Below are 23372 nucleotides of genomic sequence, written 5' to 3' on the forward strand. Positions count from 1 at the left end.
CCGCTTCAGAGAAATTTTGTTGGTTTTAAAATCATAATGTATTTGTTTATACCTGCAGCAACTTAACCAAAGACTTCGGATTTCTATACCAAGGTGTTGATCGCAGATCAAACTGAAAAAAAAAATTTCAGTCAAAATTTAATCAAAGTTTAAAATATTAAATTCCTTCAAGTTTAAAATATCTTCAAAGTATTCACTTCTTTCAGACACCTGTGGCCATGTCTCTTAATGAACTGCCGAAATTTGTATCCAGCAAGTGTTGTTGAAGTTTCAAGCAAATTTAGAGCTTCCTGTAAAAATAAAAGTAACAAAATTGAAATAATTTTCTTAGCAGTTCATATATATATATATATATATATTTTGTTCATTTTATTCTAAAATCAAATTTTATACATATGTTTCTAGTATCACATATAAAAAATTGATTAGTAATAAATTTATTTTGCAGACATGTAGTCGGGTTGTTAAACACATAAATATAATATTTTTACATTGAGCTCGACAGCGTTCTTTCTTGAGATGAAGTGATATGATTAACAAAGAAAGGAATTGTTCAAATTTTGTTTCAGTTGATGAAGCTAAGAACACAATTTGACTGGTTACCTTTCCTTGTCGGCACAGAACAACATTAATCGCTATAAATTTTTCTGTTATTACTACGACATTAACTGAAGATTGGTTTTTATTATACTAAATTTTCGTACTTTATTTCGTGTGAAAACTTAAAAGCATATGCATTGCTTTTTCTTGAATAGTCACTATAAAATAACTCTAATTCTAAATTATCATGGTGGCGAGTATATCCCTACCATATAAAATCTTTGAATTACACATAATCACATTCCATAAGCAAATTTATTTTATTTCATTAAGCTTATAATTCAGATAGAATGACGAAGTATATATATAGATATAACAAAAGTGGTTCAAAACTATATGTCAAAAGTGTAAAGGCAGGTAGAGGGGACCTGAATAAGCAGATTTCGTATAGGAATGATGTGCGGTAATGCTGCATTAAAGCGCTAGCACGTAAAGCACTATGAATCACAGGAAACTAAAAAGACAAGTAAAGACAAAGAGAAAAAAATATTAACAATTTACAATAGATGCTTGAAAGAGCGGCCGCCAACAGCGATACAAGATTCACAGTGGTGGCTCATAGATCGGCGTACTTTAGAAAAGACGTCAATCGTGCTGGAACCACATTCGTCTGTAAACAGCTGGTTAAGGTAATCGCCCTGTAAAATCGCCCCTTCTACATTCTTTGAGCAGTTAATTCTTTTCCTTGTGCAGCCCCATACCTGAAATGCATATCGGCAAGCTCCGCATTGGTGTAATGATGCATGCTGCTCGAGATCCGTACGGAAGATGAAGAACAACTTCCACTGTATGCCGAGATTAGCACGAAAAGTCCATGCTGTGTTCCGGCTGTCAGAGCTTCGTGTGCCATGGAACGGCGCTTCAAGTAGAATGAGTGCAGCACAGTAAGTCCAGGAGGACAGGATCGAAGATGGCGAAGGGGCGTAACCAGTTTGTCACTTGGACATGGCTATGACATTGCATCGGCTGGATAGTATTTCAAACTTTGATGCCGTAAATAACATTTTTATGGATTTGGGAGATTAAAAATATCATAAATAGTAATTTTACATAATACAAATTGAGTCTTAATGCATTTAGAATTCATTATTCTAAGTTCAGTGCAAAGGGCAGAACAATTCACAGTAATTGAAATAAAGTAGTCACATGATACTTGAGAGCGGTCGCTCAGTACTGAAAAAAAAAAAAGAATCATATAAATAAAGCAGAATTATGACAGTAGAAAAGTTCATATACGCATATTCACAGTGCACACAGTTCAGCAACTATCTGCATGGTGCAATTTACATGGCGAGAGAGTTATGTGGCGTGGTCACCCACCCAAGTCGGAGCTCACCAAGTTGCTGCTTTATTTTTAAGTTGTAAATAGAAATTTTACAACGAGAAACTGACACAGTACATTGAAATTTAAATGGGAAAATTTTGATTTGTACTTAACAGGAAAGTAGCATACGGTCTGAGATATTTAGCTTCACTTAAAACTTCGTAGTGAAGTGTATTAAAGTAATTTAAGTGCTCGGAATTTTGTGCGTTAGTGAAAAACTTTTTTTTTTAATTTTGTAGGAAAAATCTTTTATTGGTTCAATCCTTAAGTCTTGATGGAGGAGATTATTACATACGTAAAACTGAGAATTGGTGATGATACGCAGGTATCTATTTTTCACAACTTGTAGTTTATGCAGGTCCCAATCAATGGCTACCGCCCACGCCGGAGAAGCATAAGTCATAATAGGTCGAATAATAGCTAAGTAAATCAGTCTCTTTTTTGCTAAATCTAACTTTGAATATTCGCCTATGATGGGATAGAGACACTTAAGAATCTTCATGGCCTTATTTCTGATATTTAAAATGTGAGGAGTCCAAGTTTATGATTGAGTATCACACCTAAGTATTTGGCCTCCTTAACAACCAGTACAGGTTCATTAAAGAGTAATAAATGCGTCTTTAGTGATGGATTCCATTTTGTTCTTCTTATAAGTAAGAGCTGGGACTTCTGGGCTTGTACACACTTTCTAGCGCTTGCACCAGTCTTCAGTGGAGGAGATTTTTGAATAGCAAAACTGACGATAGCAGATTTTACTGCCAAGGCAGTATCGTCTGCGTAGCATGCCAACATAGAATTCTTGTAATAATCAAATTTTGGAAAGTCGGAAACATAAAATAAGTACAGAACAGGTCCAATAACGGAGCCCTGCGGGACACCAGCACTAATATTTCTTTCTGTAGAGAGAGCATCACCCACAGACCCTTTGATTGTACGGTCAGAAATAAAGGAATAAAAAAAACCATAATAATTTCTCTGATGAAATCCAGGCTGATACGTTTAAAGAGAAGTCTTTCATGCCAGATGCGGTCAAATGCTTTTGCCACGTCTAGCATGAGCATAGCAACGTTAAGTTTGGAATGCAGGGCAGCACCTACGAATTTCGTAATCCTGATAAGCTATTTGTGGTGGAGAGGTTTTATCGGGAACCGAATTGTTCCGGAGGTAGTAGGTAGAGGTAATGCTTCATTCTGTTAAGTAAGATTCGTTCATACACTTTTCCAAGGCACGGTAATAAACTAATGAGCCTAAAGCCATCGGGCTCGGTATGGTCTTTATTTGGTTTCGGAATGAGAATGATTTTAGCTTCTTTCTATCGCTTCGGAAAGTAAGACAGAGTCAGGAAGGCATTGAGGATGCTAGCAATTTTACATATCACATTATTCGGGAGATTTTTGAAAGCTTTATTCGAAATGTTGTCAGTACCAGGAGCGTTTTTCTTGTTGAGGTTTTAATAAGTAATGATGTTGTTTCTAGTTTGAGTCTCCAGCCAATCACGAACTTTGTTAAGCGTATGTAATTCAAAATCAGGATCTGCCGGCCAATCGTTTGGCTTAAATTGAAGTTCTAAATGATCGGTGAATATCTTGGCCTTATCTTGATTAGAAATTCCAACACAATTATTATAGTAGAGAGGGCGATTGCTGGTAAATGCGGTTTTTAAATTCTTAATTAGTATCCAAAAAAGAACTATCTTTCGAATCCAGATTTAGTAGCTTATCTTGTCACAATTGCTCTTTATGCTCTTTAATGAGATTCAAGGCTGAGTCCAATGTAAAATGATAAAGTTTTCTGGTTTTATTATGCTGCCTGATCGGCAGCCGAATATTTGCAGGGAGACAAAATGAAGAATCCAGCTAGCACAGCGCTTTTATACACCGTACTCATCAGCTCTCTCTATCGGCTGAACGCGGCATTACCGCACACACTTTCGTACACGAAATCTGCTTATTTAGGTCCCCTCTACCTGCCTTTACATTTTTAACATACAGTTTTGAACCACTCTAAATAAACGTAGAACATCAAAAGATATTTCATTTAAATTATTTGAATATAGACAACAGAAATAAAAAATAAGTCACAAATGAGGAGTTTTTTTCTCTTTACCTCAGGACTCATAGCCTTAAACCGTTTGCTTCCTATATCTTCATCTATCTTACAAGCCAAGTTCTAGTAAGAGAATGGGAGAAGACAATATATATAATGTTTTCTTGTTTTATCTAAAACACTTATGTATCAACACAGATTAGTTAATGAATATAAATACCGGTTTAATTATTTAACTATGACTAATTTCTATCAACAAGAAAAGGCTTATATCTAAAGTGATTAAAAATATTACGAATTTGCCAAACCTCTCGTTGAGACTGTTAAATAACTTCTATTAATAACTATTAATAATATTAATACCTAAATTTTATTAATAATAATTTAATTCTATTTATAACTGAATACCTATTAGCAGAAATACTACTCAGTGTTTCACTTCTGTAAGGTCAGAAAAATGGGTAGCAGAAATACTACTTCCCATTTTTCAGACCTCAGAGAAATAAAAAGGTGAGTACAGATCCAGCTACCATATTAGTTTCATAATTAAGAAAAAAAATTATGAAAATAAACAAAAGGGATGTGTCGAGTACATATTCGACCAAAAATTTCATCTGGATTAAACTTATTAACTGGCTGTGAGTTTGTGGAATTCTGTAACCATTAATCAGAAAATAGCTAGAATATTTATAACACTATAAAACGGCAGCATCAAAGCCGTCCGAAAGCAGCATGAATGACCATTGCGTGTAATTATCAATCTGTCGGAATAAGTAGTAAATTGACAGTTAGCCTGTAGAGACATTAGGTATTTTTTGGAAGCAAGAGAGATTGAAAAATATGCAACCGTCTTCGCCGGGAATCGAACCACGGACCTCTGGAATACCGGCCCAGTGTGCAGAACTACTACACCACGAAGGCACGCTAGGAAAGCGGGAGAAATACCTTATATACTCCCCTTTTTAAAGGGCGACTAGAGTTTTAGGGACGTAGTCGCCAAATTCTGGGTGTGGAGAATCGTCATCCACAACCCTTTTAATTCGGGCGCCACTGTAGAGACATTAGGTATTTTTTGGAAGCAAGAGAGATTGAAAAATATACAACCGCCTTCGCCGGGAATCGAACCACGGACCTTTGGAATACCGGCCCATTCTGCAGAACCACTACATCACAAAGGCACGCTAGGAAAGCGGGAGAAATACCTTATAAGCCTACTCAGCAATAGGGCATTTCAAACTCAAACTAGCCGCAGTCGTCTTCAGTGATATGGCGTTTACATATAAGACCAATACTGCTTCTTTAATCAGAGTAGCGTACAACCCAAAAAACTAGGCTGAAGAACACCGTGGTGGGGAATGAACTGAGTCGAACCAAGTTATTGAATCGAGATACATTTCGGCTAATTAAAAAATTCTTCTTTGGGAAAAAAGATACTAAAAAAAATCTAGTTTTAATGTATGAAATATCACATTACGTGGAAAGGAGTTTGTGATCAAACGCATACACTCTCGGTGGGAATGACAATTTGATGACCCAGATAGGGATAAAATTCTTATGCATACTATCATGCCACAAATAGCCATAGCCGATTTACAACGTTTTCGTATGTTGATGCTCAATCAGACAGAGCTGGATTAATAAATAATTTGCTTCAAGCGATAGAAATTAAGCAAACAGAAATGGCAGCAAATTCCCTTGACCAAATCCAGAATCCGTAAATAATTTATTCACACAGACAGCATCATCCACAAAAAGTACTGGAACACATTACATGAAAATACTGCATTGCAATACAAATAAAAGTATAAAAACATCATTATATATGAAATACCACACTTTTTTCTTCATCTAATCATTAGTGCATAATACATCATCACTAAATTCCTACTGACATTTTCTTATGCCCAATATCAATCAGTATCAATATCAATTATCGTTGCATTATGGCCTGGAGTAATAGGTAAAATATATTTTACCCATTGCAATAGTGATTGAAAGCAGGTAAAAGTTTTTCAACACTTACAAATTAACACATGCACATAAAATCAATTAGAGAAATACTAACCTGCATAGCGTTAGGAATATCTGCACTTTCAACACCCGATGAAGATGCTAAAAGTCTAGCAAAGTCAGTATACACATTGTCATCAAAGGCTATGGAAAAACATGAATAAATCTGATCAAAAGTTTAAAATAAGTAAAGGTTATACAACTTAAATTTACGTTAAAAGGGAAATAGCGATGATCAAGAGACCAAAGTAATTTTTCGAAAAACAAAATTTTAATAAAAAGACCTAAATTATTAATATTTACTTTAAAAGCAGAAATCAGTTACATGGATACAACTCATTCATATCATTTGCATCCGAAATCAGAACCCTTTATTAGAAGCTCTTCAAATATCAAATTAATAAATTTGATATTTCACTTCATCACTTGAAATATGCATATCGATCTACACAAAGGTTCCTCAACATGGGTGCTACAGCTCCTTAGTTTAACTCAGATATCGTGGCATTACTGATCCGGCAGGGAGTAAGGAGGCATTGAAAATCAAGAGGACAATAAGAACTAGCCTGAAAAATTTTGTTACCTAAGAATTTTAAAAATTCACTTTTAAAAAATTCACTTAGTTACATAAATATTACAGTGACGCATCTTTACAAGAATCATATCAAACACTATTGGTGTTGAAAATTAACAGAACTTGACGAATTTCTCGAAAAGTATAGAATGATAGGTACAAATTATGCATCAAAATAAAAAATGTAGCACAGTAGTGTCGAATATACAAGCGTACATGTGCGTTTGGAAGGCGTATTAGAGAAAGAATCATACAGGTACATAAAAGTGCATACAGGTTTCTGCACTTTCTTTACTCGCACTCATCGGTGACTTTTCGGAGTGGTTCAAGGAGCAAAAGAATGAATTCCAGTTAATGTTCTAGCCACCTCATTCGCCAGATCTTAACCTAATAGAGAACATTTGGAATATCATGGATCGTCAGCTCAAACACTACCCTGTCGGAATATCTCGGCTTCGCCTGACCGCTGATTAGACAGTTGGTAAAGCGTCTCTCCAGGCATCTGCCACGAACATGTGGCATCCATGCAAGTATGTTTTGCAAGTCAAAGGTCGCACAACGCGTTATCGAGTATATGGTAATAATGGTTTTGCTCTTCAGTATAAGTAAATTTATTCTTTACATGCTGATTCGCGTTGTACTCTAAGTGAATGTAATTACAAATTATGAGTAATTACAAATTATTCTAGCGTTTTAAAAATATGAACACGGAACTTTTATGTTTGCATTCTGTTTCCATATTGTGCAGTGAGTTTTAAATACTAATTGGAATGCAAGCACAGTAAATGCAAAAATGTTTGTATGTCTTCAGTTAGTTCCTACAGATCACGCTTAAAAGATAGCTGATGTAACACTTCCTCGATATTTGTTTGAGCAAACTCGAAGAGAAAGCTCAGCAAAGTAAAATTCGAAAAGGGAGAAGAGAGCCAAAAAGGTTGGGAAAGTATGCTCTAAACCAAGCCTATCTCAATCGCAGGATGCGGGCCAAAATTAGCCCTCAAAGCTTGTCTTTGTGGACCTTTCAGATCTCAAAGGAAGACATAAAATAAAATTAACTGTAAATACGAACTTTAGCTGAACATCTCAGTTTTTGAAGTAACACATGGCAATTGTCTACTACTTTTTCTTCCTAGACTTCAATATATTTCAACTGATAATATGTTTTTAAACATTTCTAAATTTTGTTTTAGAGATAAAAATTCTTTTTACTTGCTTTCCAGGAGATAGTAAATCTGATTTGAACTTTTGTTTTGGTTTTCTTCTAATTTTTTTATAATTATTTGAATTAATACAGCAGCAAAAGACAAAATTTTAATAAATTAATGATTGCTTTTACTTCAGTTCTAATTGATTTCAAATTTTATTTAAAAAAATCTGAAAGCTTTCAGATTTTACATTACGCCTACAGAGACTTTTTTTAACGTTTTATGTGTTGCCTTTATTTATTAAATATCATGTTCTTCGCACTTAAACCACATAATTCTATTCACAGCAATATCTCAAAATAATTTTAAAATGAGCATATTTTTGGAATTTCCGATACACAGTCTCGCGCTGGAGATAAAAATGATTTTTTTTTTCTTACAGTGTTGCCATTCCTCGCTTTGAAATCGTTGAGTTTGTTACTCAAAAATTCCTTAAAAGTTTTACAAAATATGAAATCGATAATAAAACAAATTTCACATTTCCAATTTGGGATTTCAGATGCCCATATTCGCAGTAGGATTACGTCATTCAAAATTTGATGGCTCTAGGTACCGTTGTTTTATCACAATCCGAGCGACAAAGCTGGATATAAGATGGCACAATGTCACGAGTCTCGAATCTGATGCAGTATTCTGATGATCGTCAGTGTCTGGAGGCTCCGAGGAGACCGCACGTCCCCTACTTGCATTAGATTCCGGCAAAGGAGCTCTGCACCTGGTGTGATGGTTTGGGCAGCCATTGGGTACATGACATGTACACTGTAAAAAAAAAATGGGACAGTTCTATAACGTCCGTTCTACTGAGCCGATTGACGAAATTCAAACTGCGTTTTTCATGTCTCGAAAGCGCGACTTATATATTAGATTATAGAGATATATTATACGATATATATTAGATTTATATATAGCATTATTTTAACATAGGTATTTTAACACAAAATGGGACTTTTTCTGAAATAACATGCCAATTTTTTTTTTCATATTTCGATTCTACGACTCAAATTATGTCTAAATATTAAATTTTGTAAAATTTGGTGCAAAATTTATGGAGAAATTCAAAAATTTATTTGGCGTTATCTTTTCAGTTTGCGTGAAGAATAGTTCACTTGGCGAACTTCTTAATATATAGCAACCTACTTTCCTTTCCCTTTTTACATTGTGCGTGAGTGGAAAAAAAAGTCACATCGTTCTTTCTTTCAAATAATATTTTTACATTATATTTTTAATTATAATTGTTATTATTTTTAATATTTTTTTTCTTTTTCGAATTTCATTTTAATTGTTTAAGTTGCAAGGTTTCTTTCAAATAACTGTTTTAAAAATTTATATATACTCATTCGAACTGCGTAGTTTAAATAAAAGATGCATAGTTTATTTTTTTTTAATAATTTTTCTTTACTTTTTAGGCATAGTTATTATTTTAGGTAATTTTTAAAATTTTAGCCTTTTATTTAAATCTTTTGTGTTGAATTGTCTCTTCATATAATTGTTTTAAAATTTTCTATTCATTCATTTGAATTACGCATTTTAAATATACTTATTAATATAAATTTTCTAGAATTTTATTTTATTTATTTGAATTTGATGACTCCTCTAGGTACCCTTGTTTTATCACAATGCAAGAAACGTATATACATGCATGCAGATTCTTCATTATTAAATTTCTTGAAATATAATGCAGGATAAAGAAGTAGATAAAGATAAAGGATAAAGGGCTCCTTTATCTTTCGGAAGAATACTTTGTGACCCAGACTACGATGCGTTTGAAAACTGCATATATTAAAAGAGAAAATACAGTAAAGCACAGTTAACACGAATTTCAATGTTCCGTTCAGAACAAATATATAAATAAGAGAGACGGTTAAGAAAAAACATTCTTGTTAGTTCTTGTTTCTTAAGAAAAACATTCCTTCTTCATAAATTACTTGTCCTTTTACCTTTTAACTTCTTCTTATAAAAGTTAAATAAATTTCTCTTTCTTCTTTGTAAAATCTTCCTGTAAGAATTAAATGCTTCATTTTCATAGGTAGCCTCCATATTCTTTAAGGGAACAGTTGAAAGATCTGCGCTTTAGATTTACTTTTACCCTTAAATCGTATTGCTTCTTTATAAATTTCTTCTTCTGCATAGTAAATGCATATTTTAAAATTCAATGCCATTATGAATGTATGGTATTTCCCTGAATAAATAAATTTATTTATTATTATTTTTATTTGACATATCTTAATATCACGATTTATTACATACGTTTCATATGTATATTTAGAGGTAATTTTGAAAGCAGAATCCTTTAAATGATATTTATTTTTTAGCATTTGAATAAATTATATAACTTGACATAGGTCTGTTCCTAGTCTTCCTAGTATTTGCATTGTTTTCCTGAGTTTTTGTACTACATATTTTTGTTTAACTAAAAAATTTTTAAACGCTTCAATATCTGTAGAAGGCATGTTTATATGAAAATCTTTGGTTAACGGACAGTTCGTGATATAGTGTTCAGGCGTTCCTGTTTGACCGCAACTGCATATATTGGTGTGTGAAATACCAAATCTTTCGAAATAGGTTGGAAATGGTCCGTGGCCTGAGACATAACGGACTAATTGAGGGTTTGTGATGAGCCGTTGTACGTCAACATTTGTAAAATGTAGGAAAGTTCTTCTACCAGTATCACTATTGTTCCACTCATTCTGCCATTTTAAAATTGCTGTTGACTTCAGAATAATTTTCAAGTGTGATATATGCCATGGAATATCTACAGTAATTGCATTTCGATCTATAGCAGCCTCTTTAGTAAATTGATCTGCAGTTTCGTTTCCATGTATACCAGAATCGCCTTTTATCCATGTAAGGGTTGAGTTAAGTGAAGCATTATTTTGTAAATCATTTTGTATTGCTGCAATAATTGGAGAGGTAGTTTTCGAATCTTTGAGTGCATAAAGTGTGGAGAGGCTGTCAGATTGGATAATAGTATTATATAAATGATGTTCCTGAATATAATTAATTGCATATTTTATTGCTGTTGCTTCGGCTTAGAATACGCTATTGTTTCTATGAAGCTGTCTCTTCCATTGGTGAATTAAAGATTCTTTGGAAAATATTGCAAAAGCCGAACCAACATTGTCCTCTATTTTAGATCCGTCTGTATAGATTTTAAAATCAATATTTGAGAGTGCATGTTTGTTATTGATTACAACTTTGATACACTGTCCTTTTTTAGATGGATGAATTTCAAGACAGTATGGTTTTTCTTCATAATATAGAGGTGAAAATTGTTGCTGATTAAAAATGGCTAGTTTTCTTAGAAGTTTAACTTCTAACTTTGTTGCATAGTAGCTTCTAATTCTGTGCTAATATGAAGTGGTAATAAGCCTGCCAAGATATTTATGGCATTGGATGATGTTGTGCGGTAGGCTTTAGTTATGTTCAGTGCAAATGGCCTTTGTATACTTAAAAGATGTTTTACTTTGCGTCCCTGCATAGGATTTGTCTAAATGGCTGCACAGTATGTGACAATCTTTTCTACGACTGTAGAGTAAAGAATTTTTTTAATATGGGGATTTAATCCCCACTGATGTCCTTGCATTTGACGTAGCTTTGTTGCTATGTTTTTTGAGTTTTATAATATGGGGGATCCAATTCAGTTTTTGGTCAAATGTGATCCCTAGATATTTAAGTTGATTTACTATTTTAAGACGAATATCTTGTAGACGGATGGTAGGACGACGTGATAAAGATCCATTTTTTTTTTTTTAGGTATAAGGAGAACCTGAGATTTATTTTCTGCTATTTCCAGTTTAAGATCTTGGCAGAGGTTACTAAAAATATTGCAAGTTTCATTGGAATTATTTTATAAATCTCTTCTTGTGCGTCCTTTAACAATAAATGCGGCATCATCGGCATAAGCGTATACCTTAGTGTGGTGCAAATTAGTTTTTAGTATTTTGTCAAATGTTAAATTCCACATATCAGGGCCCGCGCATGAGCCCTGCGGGCAACCTCTAGTTTGACGTTTTGTTATTATCCCATTATTTTTTATGATTATCAGGTGACGATCTGAGAGATAGTTATTAAATATTTTGAATAAATTAACAAGGCATTTAGCCTCTCGTAGTGCTTGACGGATGGCCGGCCACTACAAAGTATTAAAAGCATTTTTTAAGTCTATGATAATAAAAGCTGTATGAAGGCCATTATTGCGATTAGTAAGAATATCATCTGTAATATTTGTAAGAGCATGTACCGAATATTTACCTGGTCGAAAATCATATTGTTGTTCACTAAGATACTTTATCTTGAAAAGATGATGTTTAAGTCTATTTATTAAAAGTTTTTCAAATACTTTACCTAGTGCCGACAGTAGACAGATTGGACGATAAGAGCTCGCTAGTTAAGGGTCTTTGTTTTTCTTTAGAAATAATATTACTTAATCCAATTTTGAAGGCTTTAAGAAATAGATCTGCATTTAAAAGCTTATTGAAGTAAATTTTGAAAAAATGCAGTTTTGAATTTATTAGAACCCTAATAATGTTATAGTCAATTCCATCAGAGCCGGGTGCTCGTTTTTTAGGTAGAAAGTTGATGATATTTTTAATCTCTGTGGTGGTAATTTCAACGTCTTCATTAGATGAAGGTAAAGTCGTTGTATTTCTGACTATAGTATGTACAGAAGTGTCTTGAGTTATGTCAACTTCTGGAAAAACTGTTTCTAAAATATGGTTAATAGTAGCATCTGGAAGATTAAATCCTTGAGAATTTGTCGGTGAAAGATATAATTTGATTGGTTTGAAGAGTTTATCTGTGGTTATTTTATGGTGAAACCCATAAATTTCTTTATTTTCGGTGCAGTACTTATGCCAAGAATTAATTTTGGCTTGCAATATCATCCTTTTATAAGTAGCTTTTTCTCGCTGATAAATTTGTAATACATTTGATTGTATCATTTGGCGCCTTTCGGATTTTAGTTTTCTACGTAAAGCTCTGCACTTCTTTTGCTGAATTCTTAACTCTTATGTCCACCATTTTAATGATTGCAATTTTTTAGATTGGCGCTTTGGGAGGATTTCATTGCATATATGGTGTAAATTATTTAGCAGAAGTTCGGTAAGATTTTCAAGTTCTTCAGGTGACTCTATGTTTTGTAGTTATTGCTCGTGAATTGAAAGGATGTTTTTTATTTTATTAGAGAGTATTGGAATTTTATTTTTTCGCAGAGTGTATCGTTTTATTACTGGAACAGATGTGCTCTCTTCAAGTTGAAATGTAATAAATTTATGATCAGATAAGCTTTGTTCTTCTTCTACTGCCCAGTTTTGGATGAGAGGGGCCATTTGTGGTGTAGTGAGAGTGAGGTCCGGCCATCCTATTGCATAACTATTATCAAAAGTAGGTGGAGCATCTATTGTATTGTGTATGAATAGATTTTTAGATGAGATAAAATCTTCTAAATTTCGACCTTTTGGATTTGTTGAGGCATATCCCCAGGTAATATTATGTGCATTAAAATCTCCACATATAATTTGATGATAAGTATTTGTTGAATTGAAAATCTTTTCTAGAAAAGCAAATGTTGCTGTGAGGTCGTCTGTAGGGCTTGAATAAATAGAAATGAAAATTATTGAAATATTTTCTATTTCGAGAAGAATCGCCATTTGATCTCGTTCTGCAGCTATTATGTACGGTGTCCAATTTTGATTACAGCATATTATTGCAGCTCGGGGTGGTTGTATTACGTCTTCTTTTTGTATAATATTCCATGTACATGGAAAACCAGATAATTTTCCGTTTTTGGTGTATGGTTCTCGTAATAGTATTATGTCAGCTGTGTAGTTGAGTGCAAATTCAACACTTTGTGCTGATGCTGATTGAGCCTTTTGTAGATTGATTTGCAGACATCGTATTTGCTTATTTTGTTGTTGGTGAGCTATGTTTATAGTCTTAAAGTTCTGTATATTCTGTTCAATATTTTATGGCATACATGCTGATAAACTACACATTGTTTTCTTGTTGGTAATTTAAGGATTGAGCAGTATAAACAGTTGTTTCTTCCTATTCAGTTCTCTTTTTGATTTTGTTAACTTGGTGCAAATAAGAAGGACAATTTGGAGAAGCAGCTGTGTGGTTGATATCAAATTTAGTGTAATTTGTTTTGTTGTTAAGTTGACAGTTAATGCAAGTTGGCGTTTCTGCTAAACAATCTTTTGCGTAGTGGTTTTGACCACAAAAGAAACAGTAGGGTCTTACTTTACAGTCTCTGTTTGTATGACCGAAGTCCTGACAATTGTAGCAACGTTTTATACTGTAAAATTCTCTTATTTTACAACTTATGCATCCCAATAGAATTTGTGAATGCTTCAGGCAAGATTTGAAGGCGTTTGGGGTGCAACTGACAACCCATCTCACTAGATCCCTGGATTTGTCAGAAAGTTTAAATAGTGTTTTCAGATCTTGACTGTCACAACCTGCTGTCATTGAAAGTTGACTAATTAAGATATCAGTGGAGATATCGCTGGGAATATTGTCGATAATTATTTTTAGAATCCTTTTTTGAGCTATTCGGTAGTACACTAAATTAGATGCCTCTTCATTATTAGCAATGGCGTTTGAAATCTTAAAAATGTCATCCTGTGAATGACAGGAAACAGCTATGCCACGTTTCCTTGTTCGGATAATTCTTTTCACTGCAACACCTTGACTCACCTTGCCTCACCGGGTAAGGGCCGTTTTAGCTGCCAGGAGTGGCAGCTGTTTCTACTAATTTCTCAACCAAACTGCTCATAATTAAAATTTTGTCTTCATGCCATACTGTTTAAGTTCAATAAATATCTTTTTTGTATTTCCCTTCCTTCATGGTGCTGCAGTTTTAATGTCCAGCAGTGTATATAGTGTGTGCTTGCGTAAAATATATATATATATAAATTTTGTAGATACTTGATGATTCTTTACGTACAGAATAATAGAGTTGCGTAGATTCCTAAGGTGTATAATGGAGAAGGAAAACTTGCAGACGTTGGCGTAGGTAACAAGACACAATGTTATTTTTTTATAACTAATTCTGAGAACACTCATTCTCATTTACACATCATTATAATGTACATGTTTACTAAGGATGCTAAGCATCTCACAATTTTTCGCAGTATATCACATTTTTTAGACAGTGGACGACATAGAAAACAAAGCAATGCAACAACATTTCTTTATACATTCTGAAGAAGGCAGGCAAAGTGAGTGTGCACTTCAGCAAAATGTATTTATAGACTTAATTCCTTTACTTAAATTTTGAGCTGTAATTGTACAAGAAGTATCCGCAATGCTACTCTTACGTAATGGTGCAATGTGGATTATTTTTCATATGAAGCAGCCAAATTAAAACGAGGAATTAAAAGGACTATATCTAAATTAAAATTAGTAGTTTTCTTTCATGTTTTATGTCTCACATACACATGTAAGTGTGTGAAAGAAAGTTTTGTTTGGGAATTCAAAACTTTCCTGTTTAACTCTTTCCTGTAGTAAAATATATATAAATAATGAGCAATTTAAAATGCAAAGTGTTCCCTATGAAATAATATATTTTACGATGCATACGAATATAAAAATTTATCTACTTACATCCATTTGCTTTGGCCAAAACAATAATGAGAAACATATTCCAACTTGAAGAACTTTCAGTGCATTCAAGGTGATTATCGAAGATCTGTAAATAAAACTGCTATGAACTAATAATTTATAAAATTTTTATTTGCATAGAAAATATTGTTATAACATGCATAATAGATTTATGAAGGAATTTTTCTCAAATGATTGGAAATTTCAACTATTTCAATAAAGGAAACGAAGGTGATAAATAAAGTACAATAAATTATAAATAAAACTTCTGTAAAAAATAGAGAGGACATAGAAAAATAAAAATAATGATATACAAATTCTGCATTTCCTTCGCAATGAGAGATATCCAAATAATGCAGGATGCCTCCAAAAGTACTTCTTGATTCGAAGTTGTAAAATCAGAACTTAATGGACGTTAAAACATTTCTTTCTATAATTTAGAAGTCAAACAAGAAAAATGAGCTTTATATTTGCAAATTTTCACAGGATTAGTTTCGATGGTTTTACTGAACCAACATCCTCAGCTGCCAAAGTGCAAATGAACGAGATAAGATAAAAATGGCTGGACACGAGATAAGCTACTAGCTCCTTCTATTCATGAAACAAGAAAACTAAAACATAATTTCCTTAAAGGTGAAGGTACAGGAGGATTGGAATTAGGGTAGTGAACTAGAATAAAAATATTTTTTTGAAATAGAAACGCCTCAAGAAAATCTAATTCACCAAGGAAAAATGTTTTTGAATAATTTTGGCTGCTGTAAAATGGAAAGCGTGATTTTCGAACCAACAATGCTGGGCTGCAGAGGACTTTTGTGTTTCCTTTTTTCTAACATATGCCTCATGTTCCTTAACGCGAAATTTTAAGGCTCTCTTAGTTTGACCAATGTAAATTAAACCACACTGTCAAGGAATCCCGTAAATACTCCAGGAATTCACATCCGAAAAGGGGTCCTTAAGTATAGAACTCGGAATTTGATTGATAGGAGAATAAAAAGTTAAATTTCTATAAAATACGTGCAATTTTATAGCTAATTGATGGAAAGAAAGGAATGACAACAGAATTCTTATAATCTCCTAAAACAAGAGTGTGCCTTTTGGTGTGATGAGGTGAGAATTTTTTAACTGCTTGGATGTAAAGCCCATGCCAATAACTTCTGCTTTTAAATAATTTAGTTCTTGATCAAGAGCCAATTTGGAGCAGCAAACCTGAAGTGCACGGAAAACAAAGGAATAAAATGAAGCTACCTTTTGTTTAGTCGGAGTGTGGTGGAAGACAAACCGATGAAGGTTTAAGATAAACCGTAGTACTGAAGTTGAATGAGATCAAAATGTGTGAATGTGACCAAAACGTCAAGGAATGGAAGAGAATCGCTGTCTCAAGTTCAAAAGTTAACTGTTTAGCAGGATCAATGGAATTCATTTTTGAAAGTACTTTATTTAAATCATCTTTATTACCGTCAAACAGGGTAAAAGTATTGTCTACGTAGCGGAACCATACCGAGAAGTTTAAAGTTTCAAATCATTTAGATTCATAATAATGCATGTAGATATCAGCCAGGACGGGACTAAAAGGACTTCCCATGGGTAATCCCTCAGTCTGCTTCTAATACTTATTTTGGAAAACAAAATGCGTTTGTCTCAAACAGAGTTGAGTAAGGGGAAATTAGCTCATCAATTTCGATGCTGAAGAAATGAAATTCACGAAGTTTAATTTTTAGACATCTTAATGCACCCTCCACTGGAACATTAGTGAACAAGGATTTTATATCAAAAGAAATCATGAATAAATTTCTATGAGAAATGTTTTTAACTTTTTTTTACAAACTGTATTGAATTTTTTATGGTGTAAATGTTATTATCTACTTGTACTCATCAGTTTGGCTCTCCTCAAAATTCATAATAGTGGCATTCCTTTCCGCCCTATTGTATTCAATATTGTTGCGCCTTATTTAGGCACTGCCTCTTACCCGTTAGCTAAATATTTAGTTTCTAAATTTTGAACTCTATTAGATAATATCATTTACGCCATAAAAACTACACATAAATTTAAACCTCTGTTGCCCAGCATTGTTGGTCCGAAAATCACACCTTCCATTATTCTGCAGCCAAAATTATTCAAAAAACATCTTCCATTGGTGAATTAGATTTAAGGAAATTATGTTTTAGTTTTCTTGTTTCATTAATACATGGCGCTAGTAGCTTAACTCTTGTCCAGCCATTCTTATCTTATCACTATATCTTATTTGGTTCATTTGCACTTTGGCAGCTGAGGATAATGTTTCGTTAAAATCATCGAAATTAGTCCTGTGAAAATTTGCAAATATAAAGCTGGTTTCTGTTGTTTTATTTCTAAATTAATATTTGTTCGGCGCGTTATTTTACCTTAGTTTCATTCTTTCTTTAGTTGCAGAATCCTAGTACTACTAGAGAGATGTAAAATTGTTTGGAAGGATTCACTTTTCCCCTTATCCGCATATTGTATGTGATCATTTTCCTATTTACATGAAAGGCTGTCTTATTCACTAAAATAATATTTCACAGTATGTTATACGTTACCGTTAAAGTGCGGAAATCAGTTATTCCCAGGTTTATCTAACTAATCTGCAGATTAATTAGGGTGATCCGTTAAAGTGTGAAAATTGTTTCAACTCTCAAATTTACTAGGTAATCTGCAAATTACCCACTAAGCATTCGTTAAAGTGACAAGAAAAAATATTTTAAATAAATATATTCACTCACATCTTATATTTCAAGATATCCTAATAAGCTCTAGGTTATAATAAGCTCTGAACAGGTTAGGTTATTTGAATAAGAAAAAATATTTTAAATAAATATATTCACTCACATCTTATATTTCAAGATATTCTAATAAGCTCTGAACAGGTTAGGTTATTTGAATATGGCAAAGCACATGAAGGCTATCTGCCTTAGAGAAGGGATGCCTTTGTGAAGGATTTTGTAAGGGAAACTGGCTGATATTCATATTGCACGTGGAGAAGACCCCGAAAACTAACCACGCAGCCAGCTCATTGTCCTGGGAATGAAGCCAGGTCGAACTCTCAGCATTCAGCTGTCTTATCCGCTCAGCCACTGAAGAAGCTTATGTATTGTTCATCATAGACTGCATGGTCGCATTTCAAGCGTTATGGGGCTGGAAATCATTCATATAATGAAACGCTGGAAATCATTTATAAAATCTGCCCCTTCATACCCACCGCCTTAGGATAGGCCATTTTCTAGAGCATGTGTAAAAGCAGTGGTTTCTGCAGTCCTCTATTATTCTTTCTGCATTCCATTTATTTTTCTATTTATATTTAGTATTTTTTCATGCATTTGGTTTGTATAAATTTTCCGGCTTTCGCATGGCTAATTAATATTAGACCTGCAAATTTGAGTTACTTTTGGCTCTTTCAAACGATGTATGTTACCTTTTGCCAAAGAGACAATGGTCTTACTTCTTTACTCCCTCTTCTCTCATTCTTTTAGCGCAATCCTCAGCTCCAGACATATTAGTTACGTCGTCTTATATTCATTAGATCGACAGTGCACAAGATCGACACGGTGTGTATCATCACACTACAGAATTGACACCTTGGCATACAACTGAAGTCATACTTGGCATAAAAGGGGCAAACAAAAACGAAATTTTGCAGAATTGTCACAGCAATAAGATCGACACTGTACACAGCTGACAGGTAGAGATATTAACACGAAGGACACTAGCTTTATACTATTAGTCATCACATAACTAGTTTAACCATTAAACAATATAAGCATTTGCTTAAGGCATTAAAGAAAGGAAATCAAGAAAAAGAGCATCACAGAAATTTCCCATCGCTGGTTTTACCGTAGAATATATAATACAACTAAACCAAGAACTAAAAAGAATGAATGAGGGGGGGGGGAATAGCATAAACGCATATAAAGACAACTAAAATATTTTATGTGCTTAGGGCTTCTAAAAGCCATAATCCGGCTCTGTCTCATCAGGTATACTTAAGCATCATTTTGGGAATGAATACACGGTAAATGCATTGCGGAATAATGAACTAGGATGCTTGTTTCTATATTTGCTAATAATGCAGATTTTATAAAACTAGTACACTTGGCTAGCTTGAGGGTGCGCACATGTCTCTTTGTACAGCAGCAGTTCTCCTCATAGCGTATATTATCTTGGACATTTTGTTATTAAGTATTTTTATACTATATGGTTTCTGCTAGCAGGGATTGCAGCGCAGGTCTTGGACAAGTGGACACGTGAATATGATGGTTAGAATACTCTCTTTCTCCACAGACTTGATCGTTGCTTATGATGTTTCTCGCATAGTTATTTGATAAAGGAACCATGACGTGTAATATATTAGTTTACGCAGAAATTAATGTATGATTTGGAGATTATCAACTTAGAGAATAAATTCCTGGAGTTTACAGTATGGGAATAAGTGAGTCGAACACCAAAACTTCACCAGTTACTTTACCTATATAGTTCAAACGAACATACTGTACAGCTCAGTGTAGTTTTGATGAAGAACAGCACTTGGCGCCACACAGATAGTACACAAATAGTATTTTAAATGCCCCCATGCCACAGAGAGAGTATACAACTACAAACTTCCAACCTTCTTCAAAATTCACACCCGTGCCATACGCCAGGTATCCAGCATCGCTAAACGTTAAGCCAGTCTAAGTTCCTGAAGATTTATGTTTTTAGTAGAATTCTATGCCAAGCAAGGTTGAACCGAATTAACAGGTACAGGTTGAAGCAAGGCAGGCATCTGTACATTCCCATTGGTATATATTAGGTACTGCCGGTGGCAGAATTAACAATCGCATATCATTGACATGATGTAGTATTTTAACACAGATATCGCATTGACGCTGCATAGAATCGATATTTATATAATATCGGTATGGCGTAAGATCGGCTTTAGCATACAACGGCATAAGCATGGTTTAAACAATGCTACTAATTAGGAAGACTAATTTGAGGGAAATTATAATTAAGAATGAAAGAATTGGTTTAAATTAATTGTTTTAGTCTACCTGTATAGCATAGACACCTGTATAGAATCTATATAGACATTGAAACCGCTTTCTGAGCTATCATGTCGATCATGTACCAGTAAACAAGCTGTTGATGCTACAGTGTTGACCATTTCCATTGTCACGTACCTTCAATGATCTTATTTCCACTCTGGTGGAAATATCGCACACTGCATCATATTCGCGATTAAATCATCAAGTTCATTGGACATGCACTGACAATTTAACTATTCATCAAATTCCATAAGGCTTCAAATCGATCGATATATGAATGAGGAGAAAACAGACATCAATATCTGTCTTTGCGTTGCGAAGGAACATCATATATGGGGAAGCAGAAAGTGCCTTCCAGCACTTAAATAGGCTGAAAAAGTTTCTTTTGGTATATTCTATGATCTCTTGAAGTTTGCCGCACTAGTTTTGGAAAACTATGCAAAAAAAAAAAAAAAAAGTTTGTGCGACGCAAATATGCTCATGTAAGTCCATTTATTAGGTAAGTGATGAGCTCATTTAGTTCACAGACCACCAATGAACTGGAATTTCAAGTCTTCTTCGAAGAGGTGTCCAAGAAACTACACGCATTGCTACTAAATCCATGACTTTTTAATACTTAAAATAAATATCATATTTCTTTGCATTCATAGGAAAGCAAAGTTGATATCAAACACGAACAACAGAAATAGTTAAATAATAAGATTACTTAGACAACTAAACACAAAATAGGCATTTTAAACTATTATTACTAACTTCTACAAAAATTTGAAAAATATCTGACAACAGTTACACGTCAGCAGGGCCAACACCAGAGGCGTAACTATGGTTTTCACCGCACGGGGACAACTGAAGATTTTACACCCCTTTCTGTGTGCCAAGAATGGAAAACATTGCATTCTAAAATTTCGTGACATCGATTTGAGCCCTTGGATGCTGCGCCCGGGGACAGATGATCCCCCTTGCCCCACCCTAGCTTCGCCATTGGCCAGCACAATTTTTTTTACTGCTGTCGAATTCTTCTCTTAAATACATTTCAATGTGAGTTTTGCGAATTTACTTTCGTTACTTACCCCAGACAAAGCCGGGTAACATTTTTAATACATTATAAACTTATCAGATAAAGCTTATGAAGAAAATTAAGTCGGCATAAAAAGCAAAAGAATAGAATATTGTTGTACTCAGAATTGAATAGAATATTGCTGAGTATTGTTGTATTGAATATTGTTTTCCTATTTTGTTTGTACCAGCTTTGCATTATTGTGAGTTATATTTCAACAACTTTTCATCTCATTGTATGGTACCATTTATTTTCTGTATCAATATTTTAATTAGTATATTCATTTTGCCACTATTGCCATTTTAAGATAAGAAGTAATCGACGAAGCGAGAAGTGAGTAATATTGTACTAAAAGTTGGAAATTTTTCTTAATTTTTATATTTTACGCATTACGCTCACTATTTGTTTTTAGCATATTTGTTTTTTACCTTGTTGTTTTAATGTATTACAAAAACATTGGTGGAATCCATGTCTTCTTACTGATTGGTTGGATACTCATCTTGACTTCATTTTTACAAATCATGTATATATTTCATTTCTACATATTTTTTCCAGTTTGTGAGATCTTGGCTCTTCATAAAAGAAAGCTTAAAAACTAATCGCTTTTAAAATATACCTGACATAGCACCATAATCGAATGACATTAAGAAATTTACTATCAAATTTGACAATTTTCAAAGCATATTTTAGACAAATTCAAAATTAACTGGACAACATTTCACTGAATAAAAATAAAAGAATCTTAAAATTGGATCAATGATTTTCATTTTTGAAACTGCCTTAAATTTATAGTACTTTTCTATCAGATGCATATAAGAATTAAACAATAAATTAAAGTTTTTAAAAATGTATCTTTGCTTTCTGAAAAAATTCAGAATTTCATATTATATGAAATTCATTATATCCATAACTCTTCATATTATATATGACATTACATTAATTAGAATGAAAAAAGCTCGTTGCAATTAAACCATTTATGTTTTATTTTATTCAATACATGAACTAATATACTGATAATTTACTTTTATCTCAATTTAAATTTAAAAGATTTCTACAATTAAACCAACATATTGTTCTAAAATTATTGACAAGCTATCACCAAAAGTATAATGTATGAAAAATAATTAAAATTTTTTTATTCTAATGAAATCAAAAAATTAAAAATTAAAAAAATTTCACAAGAAGTCTAATTTATTGAGGGGAGAAATAAACCATAATTCATAATTATTTTGAATATGTTATTCTTTAATAATTTGTTCGTTATTTTTTAATAATTTTAAAATGATAATGCACAAGACTACCACACAGCATAGAAAATAAAAATGGTTTAGAAACATGGCTGTTCATTTTAAGTAAATTTCACTTCGGGAATAGGAATTTCGACACTAGGACTTAAGAAATTGATTATCAAATCCTTATATTATTTTCTTATGAAAAATTCAACATACATTTTCATGCTCAGAACAAGAATTCATTATAGTATTAAAACATTCCACTGAAGTTTTGCACTTGTCTACTCCTAGTTTTACATTTTCAAGTTGTTTCTTGATGTTCTTCATTCTTCTATCAGCAAAAAATAATTGCTACAACAGGAGTAAATAGAGCAGAACATTAAATGAAGTATCATCATATAATGTACAATAAGTTAAGCAGTTATAAGCTAATTTAAAAAGCAGTATCATTAGTTTAAGAACAAATATTACAATATATGTATAACACAGAAATGTATAAACATAAAAAATAAGATATAAAATCTCCCAACATTGTTGCAGCACCTCCTAAAAGTATACACGAGAAAATATCGAATATGATAAAATAAAATGACTGATCAAGAAGCACATTATTTAAGTACAATAAACTTCCATTCAGAAATGCTCTAATGCACAAGTTATTAATTATGTATCACTAGAATATAAA

At 33.1% G+C, this 23372-nt stretch overlaps 1 protein-coding gene across 2 annotated transcripts in view; it reads right to left on the minus strand.

Annotated features, from left to right (window-relative positions):
• The window catches only part of LOC118190066 (uncharacterized), a 258700-nt gene that overhangs the window by 21203 nt on the left and 214125 nt on the right, over positions 1–23372 (minus strand). For both annotated transcript variants that reach the window (XM_085818915.1, XM_085818916.1), the window contains 6 exons: positions 22904–23038; positions 15365–15449; positions 6036–6124; positions 4031–4093; positions 198–290; positions 53–112 (listed from right to left, as the gene is read on the minus strand). In XM_085818915.1, coding sequence (XP_085675041.1) covers positions 53–112; positions 198–290; positions 4031–4093; positions 6036–6124; positions 15365–15449; positions 22904–23038 — 525 coding nt within the window. The remainder of the gene's footprint in view (positions 1–52; positions 113–197; positions 291–4030; positions 4094–6035; positions 6125–15364; positions 15450–22903; positions 23039–23372) is intronic.

The sequence above is a fragment of the Stegodyphus dumicola genome, chromosome 6 (genome assembly GCF_044657685.1).
Source record: "Stegodyphus dumicola isolate Sdum_Otavi_A_Nest chromosome 6, ASM4465768v1".
NCBI classification, from domain to species: domain Eukaryota; kingdom Metazoa; phylum Arthropoda; class Arachnida; order Araneae; family Eresidae; genus Stegodyphus; species Stegodyphus dumicola.